The sequence below is a fragment of the Myotis yumanensis genome, unplaced genomic scaffold, assembly GCF_028538775.1.
Source record: "Myotis yumanensis isolate MYYU_CA2020_CCGP unplaced genomic scaffold, mMyoYum1.0.hap1 SCAF_2, whole genome shotgun sequence".
Taxonomy (NCBI): domain Eukaryota; kingdom Metazoa; phylum Chordata; class Mammalia; order Chiroptera; family Vespertilionidae; genus Myotis; species Myotis yumanensis.
The window spans coordinates 5,121,660-5,147,970 of record NW_027223753.1 but is presented as its reverse complement, the minus strand read 5'-3'; the positions used below and the strand labels follow the sequence as shown (position 1 = coordinate 5,147,970).

The 26,311-nt window shown below is 61.7% G+C and overlaps 1 protein-coding gene across 4 annotated transcripts in view; it reads right to left on the bottom strand.

Annotated features, from left to right (window-relative positions):
• Positions 1 to 10,232: 10,232 nt before the first annotated feature.
• SPSB1 (splA/ryanodine receptor domain and SOCS box containing 1) overlaps positions 10,233 to 26,311 on the bottom strand; it is a 63,210-nt gene continuing 47,131 nt past the window's right edge. For all 4 annotated transcript variants that reach the window (XM_070404026.1, XM_070404024.1, XM_070404025.1 and 1 more), the window contains 2 exons: positions 19,750 to 20,558; positions 10,233 to 12,153 (listed from right to left, as the gene is read on the bottom strand). In XM_070404026.1, the coding sequence (XP_070260127.1) occupies positions 12,026 to 12,153; positions 19,750 to 20,443 (822 nt within the window). In that variant the 5' untranslated portion in view covers positions 20,444 to 20,558 and the 3' untranslated portion in view covers positions 10,233 to 12,025. The remainder of the gene's footprint in view (positions 12,154 to 19,749; positions 20,559 to 26,311) is intronic.

Here is a 26,311-nt window from a genome sequence, read left to right as displayed (position 1 = left end):
ACATTCTCTTACTGTCGAATGCGGGGGACAAATCCTCTCCTTTGACGCTGGGGGTGTGAAGGGAGGGGGCGAGGGGAGGGGAGAAGAGGAAAAATCCCAGGAGTGCTCAGTCCCCTTCCCGAAGGGACCCCCTGTCTGAGTGGCCGGGGGCTGAGCGGGACAGCCCTCCCAGCGCAGGCTGCGGCCTGGTTTGGGGACTTCTTACTAACGCCTGCCCTCCAGATGCCATAGGTCAGCAGAGACCCACAGGAAAGACCCAGCATCTCCCTGGCTGTCGCTCTGGGGAGCTGGGGGAGGGCCCAGGCGCACCCCTCCCCTCCTGCCTGTGGCCCCCGCTTTTTCTCTGTCTCGGCTCCCAGGGGCGCTGCCCTGTGTGGCTGGAGAAGCCAGTGAGTCCCTCTGGGAAGCCCTCCTCTCCTGGGGGGGCTGTGCACCGGGTTTGCAGCCTGGTCCCAGGGCCCCGGGAATGAAAACAGAAGCCCCGCCCCCCTCATCCACAACACGCATGCCCGGCACTTACACGCATGTCCTGGGTGAATCCAGCCCACAGCTCCCCTCCCCCACCTCAGGCCAGGGTCCATGTCCAAGCGTCCGCCTCTCGGTTCTGTGCACATCTCCTTCTTCTGCTTGCCCACTGACCCCGGGGCTCCCCCAGCCCACACCAGAGGCCCAGTGAGGAGGAGCCAGCTTTCTGCCCCAGGGACTCCATCTGGGGGCCTGGGGAGGGGCCGAGGTGGCCGAGGCGGCCTTGCAGGTGCACAGGCCTCGTACTGCACTGGCAGCCTCAGGTGAAGGGCTGTGTCCGTATTTATGTCCGTGTCGACATAAACTGGCCTATATGGGAGCAGAAGGGCCAATGTGAGAACTCGGGCCTGCGCTGGTGGGAGCTGGGCAGCCCTCTTACCTGGCCTGGGCGCACTCAGGAGGCCCCTGCACACTCCTGGCACTCGCACGCACACGCGTGTGCAGCTGAGCTCGGGGATACCCTGAGGCCCCTCTGTAGGCCTGCTGCTCTCGGACCCAGACTCGATCCCCACCATCGCCGGGCAGGGCCTAAGGAAAAATGGAGGCCAAATAAGTGAAGGCATGAAGGTGGGGCCCGGGACAGGCAGGGCAAATGGATGATGCAGGAGCGGTGAGCGGCGGAAAAGTCTGCCTTGACCTCCTGGGCTGAGCAGGGCTCAGACCGGCCGCGGGGTCTGCGCTGGGTGGAGGGGCGCCCTTTCTTGTCACTTTAACCCAAGTGGTTCCGCAGCCTTCCCAGCCCGGGGCCAGGGCCAGAGGGTGGAGTTCAAAGTTAAAGCCCGCACTGACCAGCTGGGTGTCCACTGCCCCAGGCCAGGTGGAGAGGGTGGATGCTTTGCTGGGGTCTCAGGGAGCCCCCCACGGACGTCTGACCTCCTTCCTCCCACAGGCAGTGTGGGCTCATCGGTCCCCCAGGTGCGGGGCTGGGGTCTGCAGGGCAGAGGGGTGGGAGCCGGGCAGCCAGTCCAGCCGCCCGCGGGGAGTCTGCTCACCCCTCCCCAGGCTCACGAGGGCCCGAGCACAGAGCTATTTTTATTTATGAGAGTGTCCGTGGGCTGGCCTCTGTCTAGACAGCCGGTGTTATCACTCGAGGCCATCCTGGAATGCGCAGCCCATTTATTGAGAACAGAAGACGGCAGATTAAACAGCTCATAAAAGTGAGCTGGGAACAGCCCTGGGCGGGAAGACCAAGGTAACCCGGGCGGTCAGTGCTCTTGGCCGCGGGGATGTTTTCAGAGAAAACAAGGCAGGACGCGGCCCGGGGAAGCCAACACGTCCTGCTGGGGTTCCTCCGGGCGAGGCACGGCGGGAGCTACAGCCTCTCCCGCACCAGCGGGGTGACAGAGGGAGGAAGGCGACGCCGCCCGCCTGGGCCAGGCCTGAGGCAGCGGAGGCTGCAGAAACCAGAGCAGAGGTTGTGGCCGGTCACCTGCTACCTGGGCTTCAAGGCAGAGCCAGGCTCTGGGTGATGGACCAAGGAGGCCTGTTCTAGGCTCACATTTACCACATCATTCATTCATTCATTCATCCATTCCCTCGATCAACCCACAAGCACATATGGAGCATTTATTTACATGACTCAGGTCTGGCCTTCAAGATCCCCTCCGAGGGACATGGCGGGAGACAGACTTGAAAACACAGACTCGGGTGCTGGGTGACATGCAGGAGACTCGCAACTGATCTGATCGCATCAGCCCCTTAGTTAAAGGGCTGTCGGCGCTGTGAGGAGACGGGGGCACCCCAGCCCCCCGTTCCTAGCCGCCAGCCTCATTTCTCACCAGTCCCAGGCCCAGCCCCTCACCTGCCTGGTGCAGCCTCGATTTACCTAGGGGTGCTGGGGCCCTGTCCCCCATCCCCCAACACCCCATGGCATGGCAGCAGCTTCACTGGGCTGACCCACTGACACCCCCAGAGTGCCAGGGAGGGGGTGCTCACCATGACAGAAGAGGTCTGGGAGCACCGAACCCCCTTCCCAGGACACTGCACTGTGCTAAGTGGGCTCCAAGCAGCCACCGTGACTGCTCCCAAAAGAGAGACCCCCAAGGGCGGGGCTCAAGGGGCCACACATTAGGCCCAGCTCTCCTCGGGAGCAGCCAGGGGGTCCAGAGCCAGGGCCGGGGCCAGGGGCCCGCAGACGGAAGAGCTTCCGTGTGTGAGCAGAATAGAGGGCCCCGGGGTTCTGAGTTTAGGGCTCCTTCCAGAGGCTGCTCGTGGGACGCAGAGGCTGCGAGCCTGGCATGACGGTGGTTATGAGAAGTCGTAGTGCTGTAGGCACCACCCTGCCAGGCGCTCACCGTGGGCCAGACACTGCTCCCAGCGCCTTACCCAAGGCCACTCGCGCGGCAGTCTCAATCCCCGCCCCCGCCCCCGTTTTATAGAGGAGCCTACACCGAGGGGCTCAGTTCTCTCCCCGTGAAAAACTCCTCTTCACCCTTCAAAGCCCTGCCAGGGCTTCCCTGCCCTGATCCCCTGGCAGAGGACCTTCACCCTCCCCTGCATCCCTCGGAGTCCCACCTCTCATGTCTGCGGGTCTGTGCCCACCCCCTGAGCCCTGTGCGCAAAGGCTTGGTTTTCTGGGTCTGAATCCCTGGTGTACCCCTGCGTCTGGCAGAGACCAGGGGTCCAGATGCGTTTGCCGAATGGGGCAATGGGGGCTGTGGCACCTGTTCTTGCTCCTCCTCCGAGGCGGCCAGGAGGACTCCCAGGGCCTGGCTGCTGCCTCGGCTCATCCTTCCAGGAAGCTGGGGGCGGGGGAGGCGCAGAGGGGTGCCCGCTCTCAGGGATGGCGGCAGGTGCGGGAGGAGAGGCCACAGGCCCCGAGGGAGGGGTGCTCCCTGGGGGGGGGGCAGGCCTAGCTAAGGTGCGTACCCCCCCTTCCCCTTCAATAGATGTTATAATAATAAAACCTGGGGCATGTGTGGGCTCTGCGGCTTCCCAGGGCATTGCCCCATCCCCAGACTCATGTGATCTTTGCGGCACCACGAGCTTGGCCAGGAGGTATCATTACCCCGTTTTATAGGAGAGGAAATTGAGGCTCCCAGAGGCAGCGTCCTGAGTCATGGGATCGGTGACGGGCCTTCTGAGTCTGAACCCCAGCACCCCTGCCCCCTACTCCCTGCCTCCTGCACCCTACCCCCTGCCCCCTGCCCCTGCCCCCTGCCCCCTACCTCCTGCCCCCTGCCCCCTACTCCCTGCCCCCTGCCCCCTACCTCCTGCCCCCTGCCCCCTGCCCCTTGCCCCCTGCCTCCTGCCCCTTGCCTCCTGCCCCTGCCCCCTGCCTCCTGCCCCCTACCTTCTGCCCCCTGCCCCCTGCTCCTGCCCCCTCCCCCCTGCCCCCTGCCCCCTGCGCAGGTCTCTCTGCACTCCTGCCGGTTGCCCTGGGCCAGCCTGAGAACTCCCCACATCCCGCCCCCATTTCTGGGAACCGGGCTCCTGGGAGAGGGCGCCCTGGGTGCTCCTTCTCTTTCTGTTTTTCGGGGGGATTCGGAAGTGACAGGGGGCGGAGGATTCCGAGAAGCCGGGTTCCTTGGGGCTGTCAGGCACGCGGCGAGGGCGGGCTCCCCTGGCAGCCGGGGAGGCAGGGTCTCCAGGGCCCCGAGCTGCTCCCCCAGCCCCGCAGCCTCCAGGCCCTGCTCCGCCCAGCGGCCCTCGAGGCACCCCGTTCGAGGAGAGCCAAACGCTAACGCTCCGGAGGCTGTTTTCCTGTCCGGCGGACAAAACACTTGTGGCGCTCGCGGGAGGGGACTGAACACTGTGTCCACTTGGGCGGCGTCTGGGATTCCTGGACCGACAAGTGCGCTTTCACATGCAACGAGACTAATCACGCCCCCCCCCCCCCCCCCCCCGCGCCTGCTCCCCACCCCTTTCTCGTGTCACCCACTCGCTCCGCAGCATCTGAGCAGCCCTTCCAAGTGGCCTCAGGAGTGAACACTTGAGTCATGTGCCTCCCGTCACAGCCTCCTCGGTGGGGGAAGCGGCTGAGAAACACCCCCAAGCCTGAGTCCGGTGCACCCCCACCGTCTCACACTGGGGACATCTTGGCTCGCTCATCAGGGTTGGCCTCTGGCCCGACCCGGTGGCCTCCATGCAGAGGCCGGACCCGCTGGTGCCTCCCTGGAAACTCCCTGGTCCACCGGGATTTCCAGAGGTTTGGGGACCTTCCAGACCCCCCTGGACGAACTGGTCTCAGCCCTGGTCCCCCGCGGCCTTCCAGGCTGCATATGGAGGCTGGAAAGCAGGGCCCGCACCAGCAGGTGCCTCGTCGCAAAGCCGTCTGGGGGTGTCTGTCCATCCCAGGAGGTCCAGCAGCCAGAACATGCCACAAGCTCAGGGTGCCTGCAAGGCGCCCCAAGTCAGGGCCACGCTGCCACCCCCGGGAAGGTGAGGTGCTTCGGAAACTGGGCTCCCGCCCTGGCTGCCCTCGGGCCCAACAGGCTCGGCGGTGGGGGAGGGAGCGGCTGGGATGCTGAGCAAAGGCCCATGGGCCCGTGCCAGGGCCCTGAACCCGCGGGGGCGAGCCGGACTCCAGCGGGAGGCAGGCTGCTAACCAGTAAGCAAGTTGTAAAAACCCAGCTCAGACACAACATCTGGCAGCTGCTTCAAATACTTCTCTGTCTGAAGTTGGAGTTGCTCGCAGCCGTCCAGTAAATCAAACCATGTGCCGGGTGCGCGGAGGAGCCCGCCGCCCCGAGGCACCCTGCTTGGCCGCCCCCGCCGCCCCTGGTCTCTCTTGCTCTTTAAATAGCCCGGGGCTCACATTCCATTTCCTTGTACGATCAATTCCTGGGAAGCTGCGGGGAGGCGAGCTACCTCCCTCTGTCCCACAGAAAGACGGGCGCTGAGCCTCCACCGGGCACTTGGCACCCGGGCATCACGTCCCCGGCTTGGCCTCTGTTTCTGATGACTCCTGAGCAATGCCGCGTCTTCCCGACCACCCAACCCCCTCACTGTAGCTGGGCCGAGGGACACCCAGAAAGGGAGAGAGAGGCCAAGTCTCTGTCCACTGACAGGTTTCAAGTTCTCTCCACATCCTGGCCTGAGCCTGAGCCTGTGGATTCCACGCGCAACTGGGCACCCACCCCCTAGAACAGTGATGGCGAACCTATGACACGCGTGTCAGAGGTGACACGCGAACTCATTTTTTGGGTTGATTTTTCTTTGTTAAATGGCATTCAAATATATAAAATAAATATCAAAAATATACGTCTTTGTTTGACTCTGGTTGCAAAGATCAAAACATTTTTATATGTGACACGGCACCAGAGTTAAGTTAGGGTTTTTCAAAATGCTGACACGCCGAGCTCAAAAGGTTCGCCATCACTGGCCTAGAAGAATGCCCATCGATTCTACAGCAGATCTGCTCTCGGGGGCCTGCCGCCAGGGGCAGGGGCAGGGGCAGGAGGGAGGGAGACTTGCCTTTTCAGCAGCGCCCCCACCTCAGACAGGCCTGGCCCCGGGCTGTTTCCCACTCTCATTGTTCCATAAACTCTCACGGTCATCCCACCAGTGGGTACTGTTTCAGTCCTGGATCTAAAGGCGTGTGGAGGGTTTCATGGTGGCCCTCAGAGAGGAATGTCCATCTGCTGACCCTGGGCCCTGTGAATGTGACCTTATTTGTTTTTTCAAAGCCAGCTTTAAAAATACAGTGGGGCCTTGACTTACGAGTGTCCCGACTAACGAGTTTTTTGAGATACCAGCTGTCTCTCAGCCCGATTTTTTGCATTGAGTTGATAGAGTAATTTGAGTTAACCAGCTCCTTAACGAGCTGTCTTGGAACGAATTAAACTCATAAGTCAAGGCCCCACTGGATATTTTTTTTATTGATTTCAGAGAGGAAGAAGAGGGACAGAGAGATAGAATCATCAACGATGAGAGAGAATCATGGATCAGCTGCCTCCTGCATGCTCCACACTGGGTATGGAGCCCGCAACTCGGGCATGTGCCCTGACCGGAAATTGAACCGTGACCTCCTGGTTCATAGGTCGACGCTCAACCCCTGAGCCACGCCGGCAGGGCTGGATGTGATCTTCTTTGAAAGAGGGTCTTAGCAGATGCCACTGAGTTAAGGACCTTCAGATGACTTCATCCTGAATAATCCAGGGGTCCCTAATCCATGACAATGGTCCCTCTCAGGCCGACAGGGAGACGCAGGCAGGAAGGAATCCCTTGGAGCCCCCGGAGGGAGCCCGGCTCTGTGTTCGGACTTCTGGCTTCAGAACTGCAAGGATTTCAATGTGTGTTGTATTGAGCCAACCAGTAGGTGGTAATTCATTGTGGCAGCCACAGGAAACGAACACAAAGTGGAAAATGGGGGTCAGAGAGGCTGGGTAAGGCCACACGGCTCTTCGGTTTCCATCCGCGGGCAGCGAGGGCGGGCCCTTCTCCCCTCACGCAGCCCCAGCGCAGGGACCAGCTGCAAGGTGAGGGGCTTTGGCTGGAGTTCATTCTACCCAGGGTCATCGGCAACCCTGTGGTCACCTGCAGCTCCGCCGGCCGCTCTGCTTGACAGAGGTCGCCGGGAAGGACCTTTGCAGATGTGCTTTGGGTGAGAAATCTTCAGAAGGTGGGGCCCAGAGGTGCAGGTGGGAGGGAGAATGGGACGTCTGTGAAGAGACAGGGAGATGTGACTGGGGAGCAACATGGTCCTGGGGTGGTGCTGCCGTGGGAAACACCCGCGAGCAGCTCTGAGTGGACGGCCAGGCTGGACGGCACCGGAGAGGTGGCTCCGAGACTCTGAGCTCCTGGTTCGGCTGCCAGGACTCGCTTCCTGGGGAAACCCAGGGCCGGGGAGGAGCCCGAGCCGTTTCCCGGCTGCCGGTATTCCCCCTTGAGTTTTCCCTCAAAGACAAGCACGTCGGGGCCTGGGAAGATGCGGCGTCGCAGCCCCGGGCCTTTGCACGTGCTCTGAGCACAGAGCCCACAGAGCTGACCGCCACCCAGGGGTCCCTAAGCCTCCTGGACCACAGCCCCCTGCGTCCTCCAGAGGAAACAGGATCAGCAAGGGGTCTGCACGGGTATAGCTCTGCACATAAACCCACCAACGTGTCAGCATCAGCAACGGGCACCTCACAGTGCAGAGTCCCGGGCCCCGCCCCTGCATCCGAGCTTCTGGGATTTTTGCTTTTCCCCCAAGGTCCCTGGTGATGGGGGAGGCGCTTGTAAAGTTCAAGCAAAAGCCCCCAACCTAGTCCTGTGACCTGTGTGCTTCTCTAAGGCTTTCTGAGAGATGCTGTAAGGTCACCCACAGAGGAGTCAGGGAAGGGACAGTACGGCCTCGCTTTCCTGCCTCTAGAGCAGACCAGGAAGGGGGTGCAGCTGGGCCGGTGGGAAGGCCCCGGGCAAGGTCAGAGCCCCTTCCCCGTGGCCCGCTGCCCTCAGTCCGGGCTTTCCCACGGGGAGCACCCCTCTGCCCAGGCACGCATCATCAGGCCAACAGCCTGGGAAGAAAGGTTCGGAGAAGTGGTTTTTCTAAAGTGTTTCTCTTAAAAAAAAAAAGAAAGAAAGAAAAGAAAAGAAAAATAGAAGAAAAGAAAAAGATCTCAGAGCCCTGCCGAGGACACCGAGGCCCGAGCTGGACGGGATTGTGCCGAGGACACTGGGCTGGCCGGTGCCGCCAGCAGCTGAGCCCCAAGAGCCCCCGGAGAGCTGTGAGCGGCTTCCTCTGGGCTCGCTGGGCCAGGACATCATTTGTTGATTCTAGAGCCCAGTCCCTAGCTCATGATTTCCTCCCCGGTTGCCATGGCCCCGTCCCGAAAACACAGCAAACGCCTGGCCCCGGGCAGCTCATTTATTTCAAATATTCCTTGCAGCTGGGCTCCAACCAGGCTTGGGTGTCTGGGCTGCAGCATGAACTAATTGCTCTGTCCTCGGCCCCTCCCGGCTCCCCCGGCATACTTTATGGTTCAGTAAAGTCCACATTCCTCATCTCACCGAGGAGAGGAGCGAGGGGCGGGAGGAAGGGCGGAGGAAGCCGAGTGCAGGAGATGGACATGGACGGGGAGGGAGGAGGGCAGAGGGAGGAGGGAGGAGGGAGGGCCCTTCCCATCGAGGGCCAAGCCCGGGAGGCCGCTCGCTACCTGCTGGAGGGCAGGCTATTAATTACATCCACATGGGCCGGTCTGCTGGATGGTTTTATGAAGACCACTCCCTTCAACGCGAAAGCCTGGCCCCCCCTCCCCCCAGAAGTCTCCAGGCCACACAAAGGCCCTCCTTTTCCCTGTGCTCCCGACACCCGCCCCGCTCCCACCACCTGACCCCACGCCTCTCCCGGCCGCCCCGTCCAAGCCAGCCAGAGCTCCAAACGCAACCCAGACGTGAACTCCAACCTAAAAATAATGTCAGACCCCCCTTTCCTCCCAACGTGTCTGCGGAAGGCATCTCGGGGTCCCTTTCCCAACACCCGCCGTGATCTTTGGGGACTGTACCCGGGAAGAAAGCACATTTATCAGGAAGTCGGTTTAGGAGCGTCGGGTCCCTTCTCCAAGGCCAATTCCAGCCCCGGAACTGCCATTTTCCAGGACAGAAAGCAGTGTGTGGCTCTGAAAGCCTGTGTTTGCACGTTGGCCAGGGTGCCCGCTCGGCCAGCTCTAAAACCTCATTTCACCCCTGCTCCCCTCCCAGGAGATGGGCCCAGGATGACAGTCCCTCAGGGAGGCTCACCCAAGATCACACAGCTCGCGAGGGTCAGAGCCAACATCTGAACCCAGGTCTGACTCAGGAGGCCGTGTGCTTGTCGCCGGGCCAACCCACCAACACGCCGAAAGAATTCCCCTGTACCCAGCAACTTTCTGAGAGAAAGAGCTGACACAGTCCCCACGGGCTTCCGACCCGGGCAAGGTCACTCGGGGAGTTTGAGAAAACAGCAAATTCCTGGGCCTGGCCCCAGGAATGGGGATTCGGTTGGGCTCAGGCGGGGCCTGGAGACATGCATTTTCACAAACACCTCCCAGGTGCTGCTGGCGCAGGTGGGCTGGGGAGAGCGGGCCAGGGGCCTCTCAGAGAGGGACACAGCACTCTGGTCCCGGGGGCTCGGCTGTCGGGCCAGTACACTTCCCAGTCCAGCGGACCCTGACATGCCCAGAGAATGAACAGTGCCCACAGGGAGCTGGCTGCACTCTGGTTAATTCTTTGGAAACTAGTCATGACATGTGATCATTTCTCAACTGTTCTCTTGGTCACTCACTGATCCTCCCAATAAGTCAGCCTTTCCCGTGTTCTCGGCGGGGGGGCTGGGTGTGAGGGCCCTGCTCACGGCGGCGGCCTGAGCATCACTGTGCTTGGCCCTGGGGACAGACCCAAAGACGAATGAATGACCAGCTCCTTCCACCAAATGCCTGGAGCCTGGACTCCAAGGACACCCACGCCTGCTCCTAAGAGCCCACTGTCACCTCAAGCTTCACAGCACAGGGACCAGCCCCAGGCTCCCCGTGACGCGGACAATCCTTCCTGTTAGGTCAGCAAGGCCCGCAGTCTGGGGCGCGGGCTCACAGACTTCCAAAAAGAGATGGGGGCATTCTGGGATCAACCGTCCAGGGTCCTCCTGCTCTTCTGGGGCTCTGGCTGGCATGTGACGAGGGGCATGGGGTGGGGGGCGGCAATCCCCTCATTATCTGCTGACAACTGTGGCCCAAGGAGCTGGCTAGCCCCAAGGGGGGTTGGCCACACCTCTTTCCCCTCCCCTAAGGCACAAAGAGGGACTCAAAAGTGGCTTTGTATTTTAATAAACTTTCCTTTATTAGGTGACTATGATCAACCATCATAAAATAGAATGGGAGTTTCAGGACTGTACAGACCACAGGGCTCTGGGCTGAGAGGGGAGAAGGGTGGGCTTGAGAGGGACGCTGGGGGTTGGGGGGTGCAGAGACGACAGAGGCCTGCAAGCGTCCAGTGGCGGCGGGAGGCGCTGGGTGAGGCGGGAAGGCTGGGGCTGTGCGAGTGAAACTCTCTCATGTGCAACATTCATCAGAGCGGGACCCACCCTGAAACAGGAGGCAGATCTTCAAAAGTCTTACAGGTAAGGCTCCCCGGCCTGAAACAACAGCCTCACAACAATAAGGGGCAATTTACATTCCTCGCCCAGTCTTGGCACCAATGTTGTGCTTTAAAAAATATATATTCCACTGGAAGACTTCTCTTTTTTTGTTTTTTGTTTTTAAAGGTACCCTACAGCAGCTGTTTAAAACATAATTCTTATGGACAAATATATATGCATATATATTAAACATTTTAAACAAATAAAGTCATCTATTGTACCTGTACAGAAACGAACGGAGTCGACTTCGAGATAAAGAAATGGCAAACGTGGTGGCAGGGGCTGGGGTCTGCTACGTGGGGGGGCTGTGGCAGGGAGGGGGGCCCCTCTCCTGCTGGCCGCCCCGCCCCACCCCTCTGGCTCTGGGGGGTCGTGATGAACTAGGCACTAAGTGGAGACGCGCGTGGGCTTCCGTGAGGCGTGACGCCTCTCTAGTGTCCCGCGCCCCAGCCTGCTCTGAGCTCCTCGGGGACAGAGACCCACTCCTCCTCCCTCCTGGGTCCGGTCGTCCCGTGGGAAGCCGGAGCTTCTGAGGATGCACGTGGGACATCTCAGCGAGGAAGGCAAAAGCCAAGCCAAACCCACACCCACAGCCCGTGGAAGACACGGAAATACACCGCGTGCGAAGGTGCGGGAGCCCGAGTGTCAGTAACGGCATGGAGGCACGGGAGCCGCCGCCGCTGTGGAGCCGTGACCCCCAAGTTACTCCTACCGCTCGGAACTCAGAGCAGAGCCCCCTGGGAACTGTAGGCCAAGGGACCCAAACAAAGACACCTGTGCCCACGTGGGGACACACCACAGACAGCCCGGCGAGGGCAGGCAGGGCACACGCAGGCCGGGAGTGGCAGGCGGGAGAAAAGCAAGAGCACCCTCCGGCGAGGTGACCGGAGCCAGGTCCCTTTCTAAATGGAATAAATAAATGGCTTCTGTGACTGTTAAGAGAATAAATACAGGGTCCGGGGCACCGGCAGCGGGGCTGAAGCTGAGCCTTGTGTGCCTGTGGGCGGCCGGTCCCTCCTGGCTGCTGCCTCGTCCCGGTGTGTTTCTGACGTCCTGAGCTTGGTCCCCGGCACGAGCCCTGTCTGAGCACCTCTTAGCACGCTGGGCCTGCTCTCGGTTCCCGGGGCGCCTCTTGCAGGCCCCACCGTGGGACCCGGCAGGTGGGGGCTCCCCAGGGCACCCCGAGAGCAGACGGGAGCTCAGTGCCGGGCGTCCTGGAGGTCCTTTCTGTGTCTTTTTCCAAGGAGGGGCTGTGACTGGCATGCAGGGGCCTTCTGCCAACGCAGGGAAGGGGACAGAGGAGCCTGTGTCCAGAGCTGTCCGCGTCGGTGTCCCGAAGGGCTGCGGGGGGAGGAGGAGGAGGAGGAGCAGGGCCTTCCTCCCACGGCTGCGGACGCCCGTCCAAGGCGCAGGGTCTGCAGGCGGCTCGGCGGCTGGCAGCAGTGGCTGTCGTGCGGGTCCTGGCGGACGTCACTGGTAGAGGAGGTAGGCCTTGAGGGAGGCGGGCAGCGGCAGCGCGGGGATCTCGCCCAGACGCTCCTTCCCCAGGGCCAGGCGCACCGAGCGACGGCAGAGATCCATGAGCGGCAGCGGCTCGGCTGCAGGGAGAGAGAGAAAGAGAGAGAAAGAGAGAGAGAGAGAGAGAGAGAGAGAGAGAGAGAGAGAGAGGTTAGCTCGGCTTTGGACAAACACTAGCCACAGGCGGGTATCATTCCTATTCGTTTGCACACTCAACGGATAATTTTCATTTTAAAGTCATCATTCCTCGTGAACACAGAACCCACGCTGGGCCAGGCGCCTTCGCACGCTCTCTGCAAACACGCGTTCCACCCCCACCACCTGGTGACCATGATTTCATGATCACAGGCAGATGAGGGAACGGAGGGGTAGAGGCCAGATGACGCCCAGGGCCGCGCTGCGAGGAGGAAGGGAAGCTGGGATGCCGACCCAGGTGGTCCCCGCTCTCACACAAGGGCAAGCAGCCGGTTCTTTCCCGCGTGCACCCCACACCAGACTGCACAGAAGCTTCCGGGCAGGGGATTATCTTGTGAGACCCCATCTGCTCACGGGTACTGTTCCCATCTGCATTTCACAGCTGGGGGCACTGAGGCACAGAGGTCAGAGGCCAAGGTCACAGGCTGAGCACCTGGATTGGAAAGAGGACTCTAGCTGCAGCCTGTGAGGGCGCCTGTGTCCTTGTGTCCCCTGAGGGCCCGGCCCTGTCTTCCTGCCAGGGTGGCTCCGCGCGGTTCAGCCTCAGAAGGAACCCGCAAGTCCTTCCCTCCCAGGCCCGAGGCCCTGCTCACCCTTCTGAGGTGGCCTTCCCTGCCCTCGTCCCAAAAGCAGGGCCAGGCGGGCACAGTGTTTGGACAGAGAAAGAGCAGACGCGAACGGGTCTGCGGCTCCACCCATAGGCGCCCCTTGACTCTGAGACCCCTTTGTGAGCAAAGCACAGGTCAGACCCCAAAACCCAGAGAAACCCCTGCATCTCCCTTGGGAGCCCATTCCACCAACACAGAATGGGCTAACGTTCTTCAGTATTCAGCATCGCGTCTCAGAATATTAAAAGTAACATTAAAAACTCCTATGCCTGAGGGTGTCGGGGTAGGTGGGGAGTGGCTGCTTACGGCCGTGGGTTTCTCTTGGGGTGACGAACAGGTTCTAAAGCCTATTGTGGCGACAGCTGCACAGCCGTGGATAGGCTAGAGGCCACCGAGTCGTCCATTTTAAGTGGGTGAAGGTATGGCGTGTGAATTACATCTCAACAAATCTGTTAACAAAAAATAAATCTGAGGATTGATCACGCATTTACTAAATTCCAGGCTTTAAAAGAAGACAAACAACTACTTTCCGTCGCCCATGGGCCGTCACAGGAGAAGGAATTGAAGTAGTAAAGGTTTTCCATGGAGTACTCTGACCCCAGGCCTCTCCTGGCAGCCGGAAGAGGATGAATCAAACGACCTTGCATCCTTGAAGGTCAAGGGTTCCACAGACTCCAGGTGAGCAGGGCCGGGTGTCTCCCCCTTCCTACTTGCAGAGCCTTAGGTCTCCCTCACCATAAAGCATCCTGGCCCAGGCGGCCCCAGATCTGGCTCCTCACTTGTGCCCTGCACAGCAGATCACTCCTCTGCCCGGGCCTCAGATTCCCCATCTGTTGAGATACAGAATCGGACCAGATGGTCCCCAAAGTCCCGTCCAGCTGAGGTCCCGAAGGCCAGAAACAGCAGCTCTCGGCCTGGACCTGCTGCTGGGGAGCGGCCCTTCCACTGGGCCGAGTGGGAGAGTTGGGAGGTGCATCCTCTGCTCCACCCAGGGGCTCTCTTCCATCTTCCCCAGTCCCTTCTCCTCATGACGTGGCTCAGCCCCCCGGGGAGCAGAGGGGCTTCCCCTGGTGGCCGAAGGCACATGAGGAGGCACCGAGAGCCCTGCCGGGCTGTGGAGTGAGGCCTGGGAGGGAGCTCCCATCACACTCTCTTGGATTAGTGGGTGTCAGGTCAACTCACTATCCCCTTACGAAGAGACACTTGTACACAGCGGGCCTGCACCAGCCGGCCTCCAGCTGCCCTACTTCGGGTGGTTATCACCACAGCACCAGTGGCAGCCGAGGCTTGTGGGGCTCCTAGTGTGTGCCTGGTGGGGCTGTGGTCCCCATCCGACAGATGGGGAAGCAGGTTCTGGGAGGTGAGAGCCGGGGCCCCAGGTCTGAGAGCCAAAGGCTAGACGATGGAAATACACCAGCCCATGAAACTCTACTGGTGAAGTGCGGCTCTCTCTGCACCAACGTGAAGCGAAAGCTCCCAGCAGCTCTTTGCAGCTCACCCACAGGGGCAAGGCCTGACGGCTCCCTCCAAAAGCAGCTGTGGGTGTGTGTGTGGGGGTGGGGGGAGTGTGTGTGTGTGTGGGGGGGGGGCGGGGGGTGCTTCCCTGCCTGACCACCTTTGAGCCACACTGAATAGCCCAGTTAGGGAGGGTTTGTGTGACCAGAAGCGAGTGTCCTTCAGACATGCCAACTCTTCCACGATGGGCTGCAGGAGTGGCAGCTGACGGCTGCTGGGATGCGTTAGGAGCTGGAAATAGGACCCATCACCCAGGCGTCCCATGCATGGGGCTAGTCCCGGAGCCTCAAGTACACAAAGAGGTCACCCTCTCCGGCTTATCTCGCAGGAAGGAGACAAACAGTGAGGCACGGGGCATGGTCTTTTCAAAGGCCGAGAATGCGCCAGCCACAGAAACAGACGTGGGCACTGCGCTATGGAAAATGTCTGTCTCATGGGTCTTGGTTGGTTGCTAACAGAACCAAGAAGCCCCCCACCCCCAATACTTCTCCCTGGGGGCTGTCGGCTCTGTTCCCAGCTCCACCCACAAAGCTGGGTGCCCACTGGGTTCCACCGGGGAAGTTCCCAAACAGAGGAGGCAGAGCTATTGGTGAGTCCTGGCCACTGTGCCATCTCCGGAAACGGGCGGCTCGCTCATTTGCATAGTTTATATGAATGAGAGGGGGGCGGGCACCATGACGCAGCTCAGGAATCAGGAAGTGAATCAGGCGCTATTTATGGGAGCAGAAGGCTGAGGAACTGGGGCATCCATGCGCCAACTTCCGTGTTTCTCAGAGAAGCGGTTACCTGGGGGCCTGTGGGACCATGCTCGGCCCCGCACCGCAGCCCGCGGCTCTCCAAGTCCTCGGACACTGCAACACAACTCGCGCCCCAGAGCCCACACTGTGTCTAGTTCATGGCTAAATGAATGAGCTTTGGAAGTGCCCGGATTCAGCGACATCCCCACCCTCACCTTCTCCGCTCCCGTCACGGGCCTGGCCTTACTCCTGGCAGCAGCGGCCGGGAAAATGCTCCGTGAGATGGATTCTAGAACGCGTGGTGGGACTGCCCTCCCGGGATATGTGTGCACATCCCCTTACATGCAGTTCTTACAAAAAAGCAGCAAAACGCAACACGAACCCCTGGTTGTTGCCAACTGGGGAGGACGCCTGGCACCTGGCCGGGTAATGTGGGCACCCTGGGCCCCTGCCCCTCGACTCTGAGAGCCCACTGTCCCTGATGACCAACCCTTCACCCTGTCCCTCACCAGCTTTTTTCCCCAGAAGAAGCCCCTGCAGGGCGGGGTGGTCAGTGCCCCCCAGAGAGGATCGTCCCTAGACCCAGCTGGAATGGGGGTTCAGGAAGGGCCCCCCCATCGGGGGAGGCACCAGGAGGAAACAGGAGGAGGTCCCCCAGGCGAAAGGCTCCCGGAGAAATGAGCTGAGTCCCGGCTGAACCGACAATCACACCAAACAGCACCACGCTGACCTGGGAGTTGTAAAAGGGAGAACCTGAAAGTGTCTACCTCATGGGAAATGCCTCCGTAGTGGAGGCGTCTGCTCCCAGGGGGGCAGAGGGGACTCCAGGCCAGGGACTCCCCCTTGGGTGACAGTGGTCTGCTGCTTGCAAATAGGCCTTCTCCTTCTGCCTCTGCAGGGAGGGTGGCAGGCAGTGCTGGGCCCAAGCAGGGCGCAGTCGCCCCCCCACCATGGCCATCTCCACCCCTCTTCCCAGGAGAGAGCAAGTGACACCCAGCCCCTCTGGTTGCAACCTCAGCCCTGGAGGTCTCAAGCCCGGAGGAGGAGTCAGAGCCAGCGGCCTGCGGTCAGAGCTGCCCGGATGGGGGTGGGGGAGGTCACACAGGGACACACTGATTACTTGCTGCCTTTGGCCCAGCGCAGGGCAGGGACTCTGTTGGGGAGGGTCCGCATGGTGTGTGCAGGGGAGGGTGCGCACGCGGTGACTTTGGCTGACCTGCTCCGCACACAGCTGCTCCCTGCTGTGGGGAGGACCTGGCGGCTGGGAGGGGTGAGGCGGGGAAGGGGGGTGCAGACGAGTTCCCAGGTGTCCCAGGGAGCAGTCATGGATCAGGAAGGACCACCTCCACGGCTTTGAGAGCAAAGCCCTGTCCAGGCCTGACCAGAGCTTCTACCTGGCACACCCTGCTCCCTGGGGGACCACAGATCCAATCTGGCTGCGACATTCCTCCTTCCTGGGCAGGGGACTCAGGCACCCTGTGACCTCACCTGATGGGCACCCCACTCTCTGAGCCCTAGGCTGTTTCACCTCCCTCCAGGCAGTGGCGTAAGAAGGAGAAGGCCTGGTGGGAATGGTCTAGATTCGCTGTCTCCACATCTGCAGACAGGTGGGCTAGTGCCTCCCCCCAAATTCAGGGCCATCTGGGACCTCAGAATGTGACCCTATTGGAAAGAGGATCTTTGCAGGTGTTCTTAGTTATGATGAGGTCACACGGGAGCAGGCTGACCCTGGATCCAATGGCTGGTGTCCTTATAAGAAGAGGAGAGGCACAGAGGAGAAGGCCCGCGACTAAGGAGGCTGAGGAGTGATGCGTCTACAGGCCAAGGAGTGCTGGCAGCCAGCAGAAGCAGGAGGGGGCTGCACAGTCTCCCCAGAAGGATCTGGTCTGCCAACACCTGGCCTCCAGAACGGGAGGGAATACATTTCCAGTGTTTAAGCTGCCCAGCTGGTGGTCGTTAGTTCCAGCCGCTCCAGGAAACGAACCCCCCCCCCCTTCCTGCCCCTCTCTGCTCTGAACCAGCCGCTCAGTCAGGCTTTTGACTCCCCACCACCACCCAGGTGACTCTTATCAAGGCCTCCAGTGATCACCCTGTTGCCAAAGTTGATGGACACTCGACCTGGCATCACTCTGTCCTTCTCGAAGTCCCTTCTTTGCTTGGCATCCAGGACACCTCTCTCCCCTCCAGCCCCTCGTCCACCGGACCTCAAAGCACTGACGTGCCCCAGTGCTTGGCCTCAGCCCTCCCCCTTTCCCCTCCCCCCAAGGGGATCCCAGGCAGTGGTCACAGCTCTAAACACCACCCAGCCACAGGCGACTCCCCACTGACCACTGTCCCAGACCCTGTCTCCAGACTTACAGAGCCACCTGGACATGGCGAGGGAGCTCGAGCCCCATCGCCTCTCCCCTGGACAGCCCCCCACACCCCACCCCACCCACCTCCCAGCGGCCACTCTGCTAGCACGAGCTGCTCTCTTAACGCAGAACCCAGGTGTCAGTAAGCAGGCAGGCTGGCAGCTCTAGCACGGTCACCCCATCCTACCCCCACAGGTGCAGCGGCAGAGGACGCCGCAACGCCCTCACGTTTTTCCTCATCTGGATCCTCCAAGTCTACGCCGAACAGAGCGGGGCCACTCATGTCTGACCAGGCCTGGGAGGGTCTGGCGTGATGACCGGTGTGGAGGGTGGGGAGCTCATCATTAACCAAGAGGTGGGTTAGGCCACGGGCACTGCCAGCCTCCACCAGGGCCCAGCTCACACAGCAGGTCTCCACAACCCACTCCCACCTGCATTCCCGCCTCCCCTCAGACCTGAAGGCATGGAGACTGCAAGACCAGAGCCAGCGTCTGTGCCCCTGAACCTGGGGCCTCACCCAGCACCTGTGCCCCTCACACCTGGGGCCTCACCCAGCATCTGTGCCCCTCACACCTGGGACCTCACCCAGCATCTGTGCCCCTGAACCTGGGGGCCTCACCCAGCATCTGTGCCCCTCACACCTGGGACCTCACCCAGCATCTGTGCCCCTGAACCTGGGACCTCACCCAGCATCTGTGCCCCTGAACCTGGGACCTCACCCAGCATCTGTGCCCCTCACACCTGAGACCTCACCCAGCACCTGTGCCCCTCACACCTGGGACCTCACCCAGCACCTGTGCCCTGAACCTGGGGGCTTACCCAGCATCTGTGCCCCTCACACCTGGGACCTCACCCAGCACCTGTGCCCCTGAACCTGGGGGCCTCACCCAGCATCTGTGCCCCTCACACCTGGGGCCTCACCCAGCATCTGTGACCCTCACACCTGGGGGCCTGACCCAGCACCTGTGCCCCTCATACCTGGGGCCTCACCCAGCATCTCTGACCCTCACACCTGGGGCCTCACCCAGCATCTGTGCCCCTCACACCTGGGGACCTCACCCAGCATCTGTGACCCTCACACCTGGGGGCCTGACCCAGCACCTGTGCCCCTCACACCTGGGACCTCACCCAGCATCTGTGCCCCTCACACCTGGGGCCTCACCCAGCATCTGTGCCCCTCACACCTGGGGCCTCACCCAGTACCTCCGCTCCTCACACCTGGGGCCTCCCCCAGCAACTGATCTGCGGCGGGGGTTAGATCTCGGGGTACCAGGGCAAACCTGTCCCTCAATGACGGTTAGCGTATGGGTAGACGAAGCTTTCTGGCCCACCCCGTTTGCAAGGTGAGATCTGCAGATGGGAGAAGGGACCCATGAGAGAGGGAGGGTCAAGCGTGGGGGTGGACAGTCGCGAGTTCCAGGACCTCCTACGCCCCTGGGCCCCAGCCAGGCAGCCACAAAGCCCTCCATCCCCCAAACTAGGACAGTGCCACCTCATGAGAGTTCTTCTCACACACGGTCTGAGGAAGGCCACGCCTCTGTCCAAAGGGACAGGTGGGCACTGCTGCTGACCCAGGGTTTCTAACCCACCTTCTCCTCTCCAAGGCCTCCTGACATCATGACTGAACAAGCCCCCTCAGGGGACTGTGTCCATAGGCGCCTACCAGAAGCCGTCATCACAGAGAGAAAGACCCTTATGAGCAAGAGAGGCCCCTGGCTTACCACTACGTGAGTACAGTTATGTGACGGGACCTAGTACCGCCACCGCCACAAACCCCAGCTCAACAATACGCTGGCTGCTGTGCTAGAATTTGGTCAGCTGCAAATTCTAAAGGCAGGCCAACCAGCAACAAACTACATCTATCAAAGACCATCCATCCATTTATGTATTCATTTATTCACCATCCATCCATCCACCCACCCACCCACCCATTCATTCATTCATCCACCCACTAACCCACTCACCTACTCATTCATACTCATCCATCCATCCATCCATCCATCAAACCTGCCACCATCTATCTATCCAACCACCCGTTCATTCATCCACGAGGTGCTGCCACGTTGGCCGGCAGATTCCAGCGAGAACTTTCCATTTAACCAGAGGCAAGCAAGCGTTGCCTCTGAGGACCTGAGGATGCTGGGGTGTCTACTGAAAGACACTGTAACCCCAAGGACTGCACAGACGCCTGGCCAGGCCCACCCAGGATCCCACGGACACAGGAGGCCAGGGGCGGGGCCGCCTGGGAGGGTGCAGGAGACACTTACGGTCGAGTCCGTTCAAGTAGCGCATGCGGATCTCACAGTGGCCCCAGACGGCGCTCACGACAGGATACAGTTTTTTGCCTTTGAGTCCCCGAAAAGCCACACCCATGTACTGTCCGTCCACAATGAAGCTCAGGGTCCCGTCGTCCATGTCCAGGGCCACCAGGAAAGAGTCCGGGACAATGAACGTCTCGTCCGGCTCCAGAAAGGCCGGGTAAGTCTTGCTCGGCTGGTTTTTGCCGTCGTGGTAGAGCCGGTTGCGCCCCAAGTCCCAGCCCCAGGACTCGTGGTTGTTGCCCACGAGGGTCGTGTAGCCGACGGAGTGCAGGGGGGCGTCGGCCGTCGCCACCCCCACCACGGCGTGCGTGCCCCGCTGCCGCATGGCCCACGTGATCTGCCACACGTGCAGCCCCCGCGTGTACCCGACCTTGCCCCTGATGGCGTCCGTGCTCTGGGCCACCGGATGCCGGTGAAAGATCAGCTTGTCGTCCTCCTTGACGAAGACGTTGAGCGAGCGGTCGTTGTTGTTCCACGAGTGGAGGAGCTGGACCTCGTAGGACACGGGCGGCATGTCCAGCAGCAGCTCCAGGCGGGTGGGCTTGCAGTAGTCCAGGCCCTGGAGCTCCTGCTTCAGGGGCCGGTACGTGGGGTCCCTCATGTCCACCGTCTTGATCCCTCCGGTGACCTTCTGACCCATGGTCGCCTCCTGCTTCACGGCGTCCCTGACGCCCAAGGCAAACGCATCAATGGCCGGGCCTCTTCTCCCGAGGCTGTGAGGCGGCCTCTGCACGCGGTGGCGAGGTCCGTGCTGCCTGCCGGGTGGAAAGAGAAACAGGACCGGTGAGCAGGGTGTGGGGCAGGGGAGGAGGTCCACAGGAAGGCCAGGACCAGAGCGACGGGCTGCCACCGACGCGTCCTGGCTCTGGGCTCCCATCACATCCAACACGGGCCAGCCGGGGCCTTGGCACAGAGGGAACCCCGCCCTGTCCCCCAGCTGAGCTGTCCTGAGGGAGAGGCTTCCCCCCCCCACCCCCCCGCCTGGCAGTCGCCGGGAGAGAAGGCTCCGGAACGGCGGCGAGATGCTCTGCTGTGTCAGGTGCACCATGTACCTGATCGTGATTTCTCGGGCAGAAGGCCCGGTTGGCACGGATCCTGGAATCAGTCCAGGCGGTGGGCATCTTCCCTGGCACCAGCAAGGGGGAGCTTACTCCCATGCCTGCTGCTTTGGGAGGCAAAGCCCTGACACGCCACCTCCCAGCTGCTCCCTCCCAGCACAGCCGCCTCCCACAGGCCTCGGGCTCACGCCAGGGAGGGGGCCGGGGCTATGCAGCAATGTAACTCCCGGTCGGCGAGGGTGCTCAGCCCGGGGCTCTCTGCTCTCGGGCCCTGAGCCTGCAGCAGCCCCCCTAGCAGGTCCCACATCCGCGTGGTGCCTGGACTGGGGTGCCAACGACGCTCTCTGGAGGCCCCTGAAGCAGCCCCCTGCCAGGTGGGCATGAGAGCCTCACCCGCCGTCCAGCGCTCTGGGCCAGCACTTCGATGACCACCACCTTTCCTTCAACCAGAAGCCAGCGTTTGGCTCCTCGGGCTCCAGCAGACCATCTGGGAGGAAGTCCGACTCCAAGACCCCTCACTCCTGCTCTGGCTGCCCTAGCCGTCGGCTCCTTTAAGGGAGGTCAGGTGGCCGAAACCGGTTTGGCTCAGTGGATAGAGCGTCAGCCTGCGGACTGAAAGGTCCCAGGTTCGATTCCGGTCAAGGGCATGTACCTGGGTTTCGGGCACATCCCCAGTAGGGGGTGTGCAGGAGGCAGCTGATCGATGTTTCTCTCTCATCGATGTTTCTAACTCTCTCTCTCTCTCCCTTCCTCTCTGTAAAAAATCAATAAAATATATTTAAAAAAAAAAAAAAAAAAAAGGGAGGGCAAGTGGTTCTGGGAGGAGAGACCTCACTGCCTCTGGGCCACCCCCTCCATCAGGGGGCTCAGCAGGAGGAGAGGCTGACACGTGGGGCCGGGGGACTCAACAACCTGCCGTGCCGTCCCCTGTGTCCGCCTTGAAGAAGGGACAGTCACAGGGACTGGGCTCCTGAGCCTCCCTCTGGGCCTGCGGGGTGGGGGTGGGCTCCCAGGACGAGGGAGCAGGCAGGCTCTTGGCTCTATGAACCTCACTCCACGAGGCTGCAGAGGGGCCGGGCCAGAGGCCCTGGGCGCCTGGCTGCCGGGAACAGGGTCCCTCAGTCACTCGCTCTGAGCAGCATCGAGGTGCCTGAGACGAAGAGAACACCGGGGAGCCTGGAGGGGGCTGCGGGGCTCCCTTCTGCAATGGGCTCGTTGCTTTCCCACCGGGAAGCAAAGACAGTGCCTGCAGGGCCCAAGGGCGGGGGCCAGGGAGGCTGGGCACCTGGGACCACGGTCCTGTGCTGCCTGGGATCAGCAGGGCCAGGAGAGGAGGGACGTGCGAGGGGCTGGGCGCTCCCGAGGCCCCCCAGCTGCCCGGAGCTGGCCCTGCCCTGGGAGGAGACCCGGGAGGAGATGTCTTCCTTCGGGACAGGCAGGCCTGCTGGAGGCTGGTTCCGGGCGGAGAGAACCCGTGGCCCGGACCCCGTGTCTCAGCGGCAGGCCCTGCTTCTCCCCCTCCCAGTCGTTTCTTCCAAGACAGGCTGGGGGACCCCTTGTGTCAGATGCCTGCAAAGCCAGTGCAGAGCTGAGGTGTCCTTCTGCAGCTGGGGGAACACCTGGTTCCAGAAAGTTCTGTGCGTATGGAGACCCCGGAGACCTCACATCCTGGATCTCCCAGGACAACCCGTTTCAAGCTTTCAGTCCCATCGACCCTTGAGAGCCACGGACACCTCCAGGACCCCCCTACAGCCCCACTGAGGGGGCACCCCATGGCTTCGGGGCTGGCTTGCCAGCCTGCGAGGGCGGGAGAGCCTGAGGCTGGGTGTGGAAACGTGGTCCCAGTGACCCCTGAGACTGGCCTGTGGGGGCCCCCCAACCTCCATCCGAGCATTCTCTGAGCTGGGGAAGGCGGGTCTCAGTCAGAAGCACCCACACCCCCTCTGTGTGGACAACCCCTCTGCCGGTGCCCAGTGACCCCTCTGCAGGACCCAGTGGGGACACAGGTCCGCTCTCTGGGAGGACGAGGAGGAAATTAACTCCTAAGACAGTTCATTGGACTGCCTCTTGGAGCAGAGCAGCCATCGCCCTGTTCTGGGCTCTGTCATCCCAGCAGGAAGGCCCCCCAGAATCTCACTGAGGAAGGTCCTACCCGACCATGGTGACAGGTGACACTGGGTGGGGGGGGACACGCTGTGGGAGAGGATGGCAGTGGGGAGACCATGGCGACAGGTGACACTGGGCAGCGGGGCAGCGGGGCGGCGGGGGGGAGGGGGCAGTGATGGCTGTGGGAGAGGATGGCGGTGGGGAGAAGTCCTTCCAGCACATTCATTTAAAACACTTGGAGAGATAGGGATGGAGAAGGATGAAGGACCACAACAGGGAGGATGAGAGGTGGGAAGGTGGGGGGTGAGAAAGGGAGAGAAGGAGGGAGGGAAGGAAGGAGAGAGGAAGGGAGCCCTCAGGCCAGTGCCCCTGGGCCTGCTCACACCTCTAACTCCTACTGAATGCCAGCAGGGACCCGCTCTTTCTGTAACTGCTGGAGAGTAAACGCCGGGCTTTGCGGACCGGCAGTCCCCATGCCAGCCCCGCTCTGCCTGCAGCACCAAGGCCGCCACGTCAGCAAATGAGCATGGTTGGGTTCCCATAAAACTTTATTTACAAGAACAGGCGGTGCGTGGCCGGCCAAGCCCGAGCTAGACTAAGGGCCCTGCCCATCGTCTCCCCTGCCAAGGCCGAAGCAGGAAAGCAGGCCAGTCCAGCCTTAGGCCCGGTGACCAGAGACAGCAGAACCCCATGGGGACGGCCATCTGTCCGTCCAGGTCAGCCCCCCAGCCCTTCCTGCTCTGAGGGCCCACCGCCTTGGCGGCCGGTGCTAAGCAAGTCCTCTGACCGCCTCGGTGCGAAGCTCCTGCCCCCTGGGCCCCGCGATTAGGAGCCATCCCGGAGGGAGGCCCTGCCCACCCGGACCTCCTGACCCTGAGCCGGGAATCTCTGGGAGGAAGTGGTGGGAAGCAGGTAAAGGTGCTTACAGCATCCAGGGTGATTCCCGCAGAGGGTGCCCCAGTGCAGAGCCAGGGGATATGGGCCACCCACGCTGCTGCTTCCCGCCATCTGAGTCACCTCCCAGGTGGTCCGTCGCTGCGGCAACCCCAGGGCCACTCTTGACTCAGTCTCCTGCTGGCCTCTACCCTGTGTCCAGGCCACGGTTAAAGCCAACACTTCCTTCTCACCGCCTTCCCGTTGTCCACACCCAGCCGCGTCCTGGCAGGGTCTCTGGAGCCATCGGCTGCCCGCCTCTTTCCGTGGGTCTCAATGCGACCTGCCCCCTGCGTGTCCCCCAGGCGCTCCGCTAGCCTCCTTCCTGGGGCCGGCCGCGAGCAGGATGCTTCCGTCCCCCGACTCCTCTCTGCCGGCCCTGCTCTGGGGCCTCCAACCCTTGGGGAAGCTCACGCACCCCAACAGCGGCTTGGCCACTGGCTAGGACTCGCCCTTAGCTCTTCCGAGCTTCTGTTTGCTCCTCTGAAAGAGGGTGTCCCCCGCTCACCCAGGACTCCACGGAGACAGTGTCCGGAGAGGACCGGGGACACGGCCATGTCACTTTCCCCCTAAGCCGTGCTCCGTGCACTGAACAGAGATCGCCGTTACCCATTGTCTTGGTCACTGCACCTGGTCCTGCAGGTGGACGCTGCTTTGGGCCGGGACCCGGGTGCTTAGATGCGGAGCCAGAACAGGTCACATTGAGGGTCCCTTCGGAGCCAGGGGTTGGCAAACTTGTTCTGTGAGGAGCCATCGAGATACTGGTTTGGTCTGGAACGCGCCTGTTAACACTGACCCACGGGCGTCCCCAGCGGGCACCACCCCAGCTCCGGACCAGCCTCCTCTGCCATCATGAGACACAGGCAGGCGCCCAGGCCTCGCAGGGACTAGTGCTGCTACAGGAGTGCCAGGGCCTGCGATGGCTCTTCACCAGGTGGGAGCGCACAGCCCTTGTCCCCGCCCAGAAGCAGCAGAGTCACAGAGGGTGTGTCCGAACATGGCCCTGCGGGGCTGGGACGGGAGGGGCGGGGACAGAGCTGGCCGTGCTGCTGCCCTCACTACCCACGCATCATCACACACAGCCATGCACGCACACGGGCACTCACACATGGGTGCACACACACATGGGCGTGCACACACACAGGTGTACACACCTGGGTGCATGCACACACACGGGCACACACACAGATGCACACACACGGGTGCACACACAGGTATACACACACAGGTGCGCACACACACGGGTGCACACACACATGGGCGTGCACACACACACAAATGCACACACCTGGGTGCACGCACACACACGGGCACACACACAGATGCACACACACGGGTGCACACACACATGGGCACACACAGGTGTACACACACAGGTGCGCGCACACACGGGTGCACACACACGGGCGTGCACACACCTGGGTGCACACACACAGATGCACACACACACGGGCACACAAGGGTGCAGGCACACACAGGTGCACACACACAGGTGCGCGCGCGCGCACACACACACACACACACACACACACACGGGCGCACACCCTCAGCACTGGCAGCGGCGGCATCCAGGCTGATGAGCAGGATGTTCCCAGAAAGCACATGGCATGTCAGCCACCGTGTCTCCAAGACTGCATCACCCGTTCCTCCCCACGGCTGTCTCAAGCCAACCCTCAAGACAGGCAGATCCTGGTTTGTGCCCCTGCTGTCCCACCAACCTCTGAGCACCCACATAACACCCTGTCCCCTCTGTCCTTGGTCCCCCGGGCTGCAGGACCGGTTGTCCCCAACAGGATCCCAGCGCCTGGCGCTTCCCAAAGACCAGTGTCAGGCCTGGGGGAGGGGCCCGAGGAAGGGAGGAGGCCATCCACACGCGCCAACGCAGCCGGGTGAGGATTCAACCCGGCGGAGGAACACGTGTGGACACATGAATACATATGCACACATCCCCACGCGTGTGCTCACCATGTTCAAAGGAGCGCTACCTGCAGGACTACTTTTCTAGGGTAACGGGGTGGCTGTTGGGATCTCCTAGCATCTTTCCTACAGGGAAAACCGGCTTAAAGATCAAAAAGGGCCAAAGAAAAACTAGCAGCCATAAAAGGCAGGTGGGGAAGGCAGGAGAGAAAGGACAGCCCTCCCCAGACCACCAGGAGGTGTGAGTCAGCACAGGGCGCCTCGGCACCGGCACCAGCTGGGGTCTGCACTCTCGGGGGTGCAGTGAGAGCTGCCCAACTCCCCGGGAAGTGTCGTGTCGTGTGGACAGCGTCCTCCTCCGACGGCAGGCTCACCGCCCAGGCCACCACATCACCGCAGGCCTCCTCCCTGTCCCTTCTCTGATGAGCAGCTGTGTGGGGACGCAGCCTGAGCCTGCCCCCAGGCCACCTCACTCTCCGCGCTCCCCTTCCCTC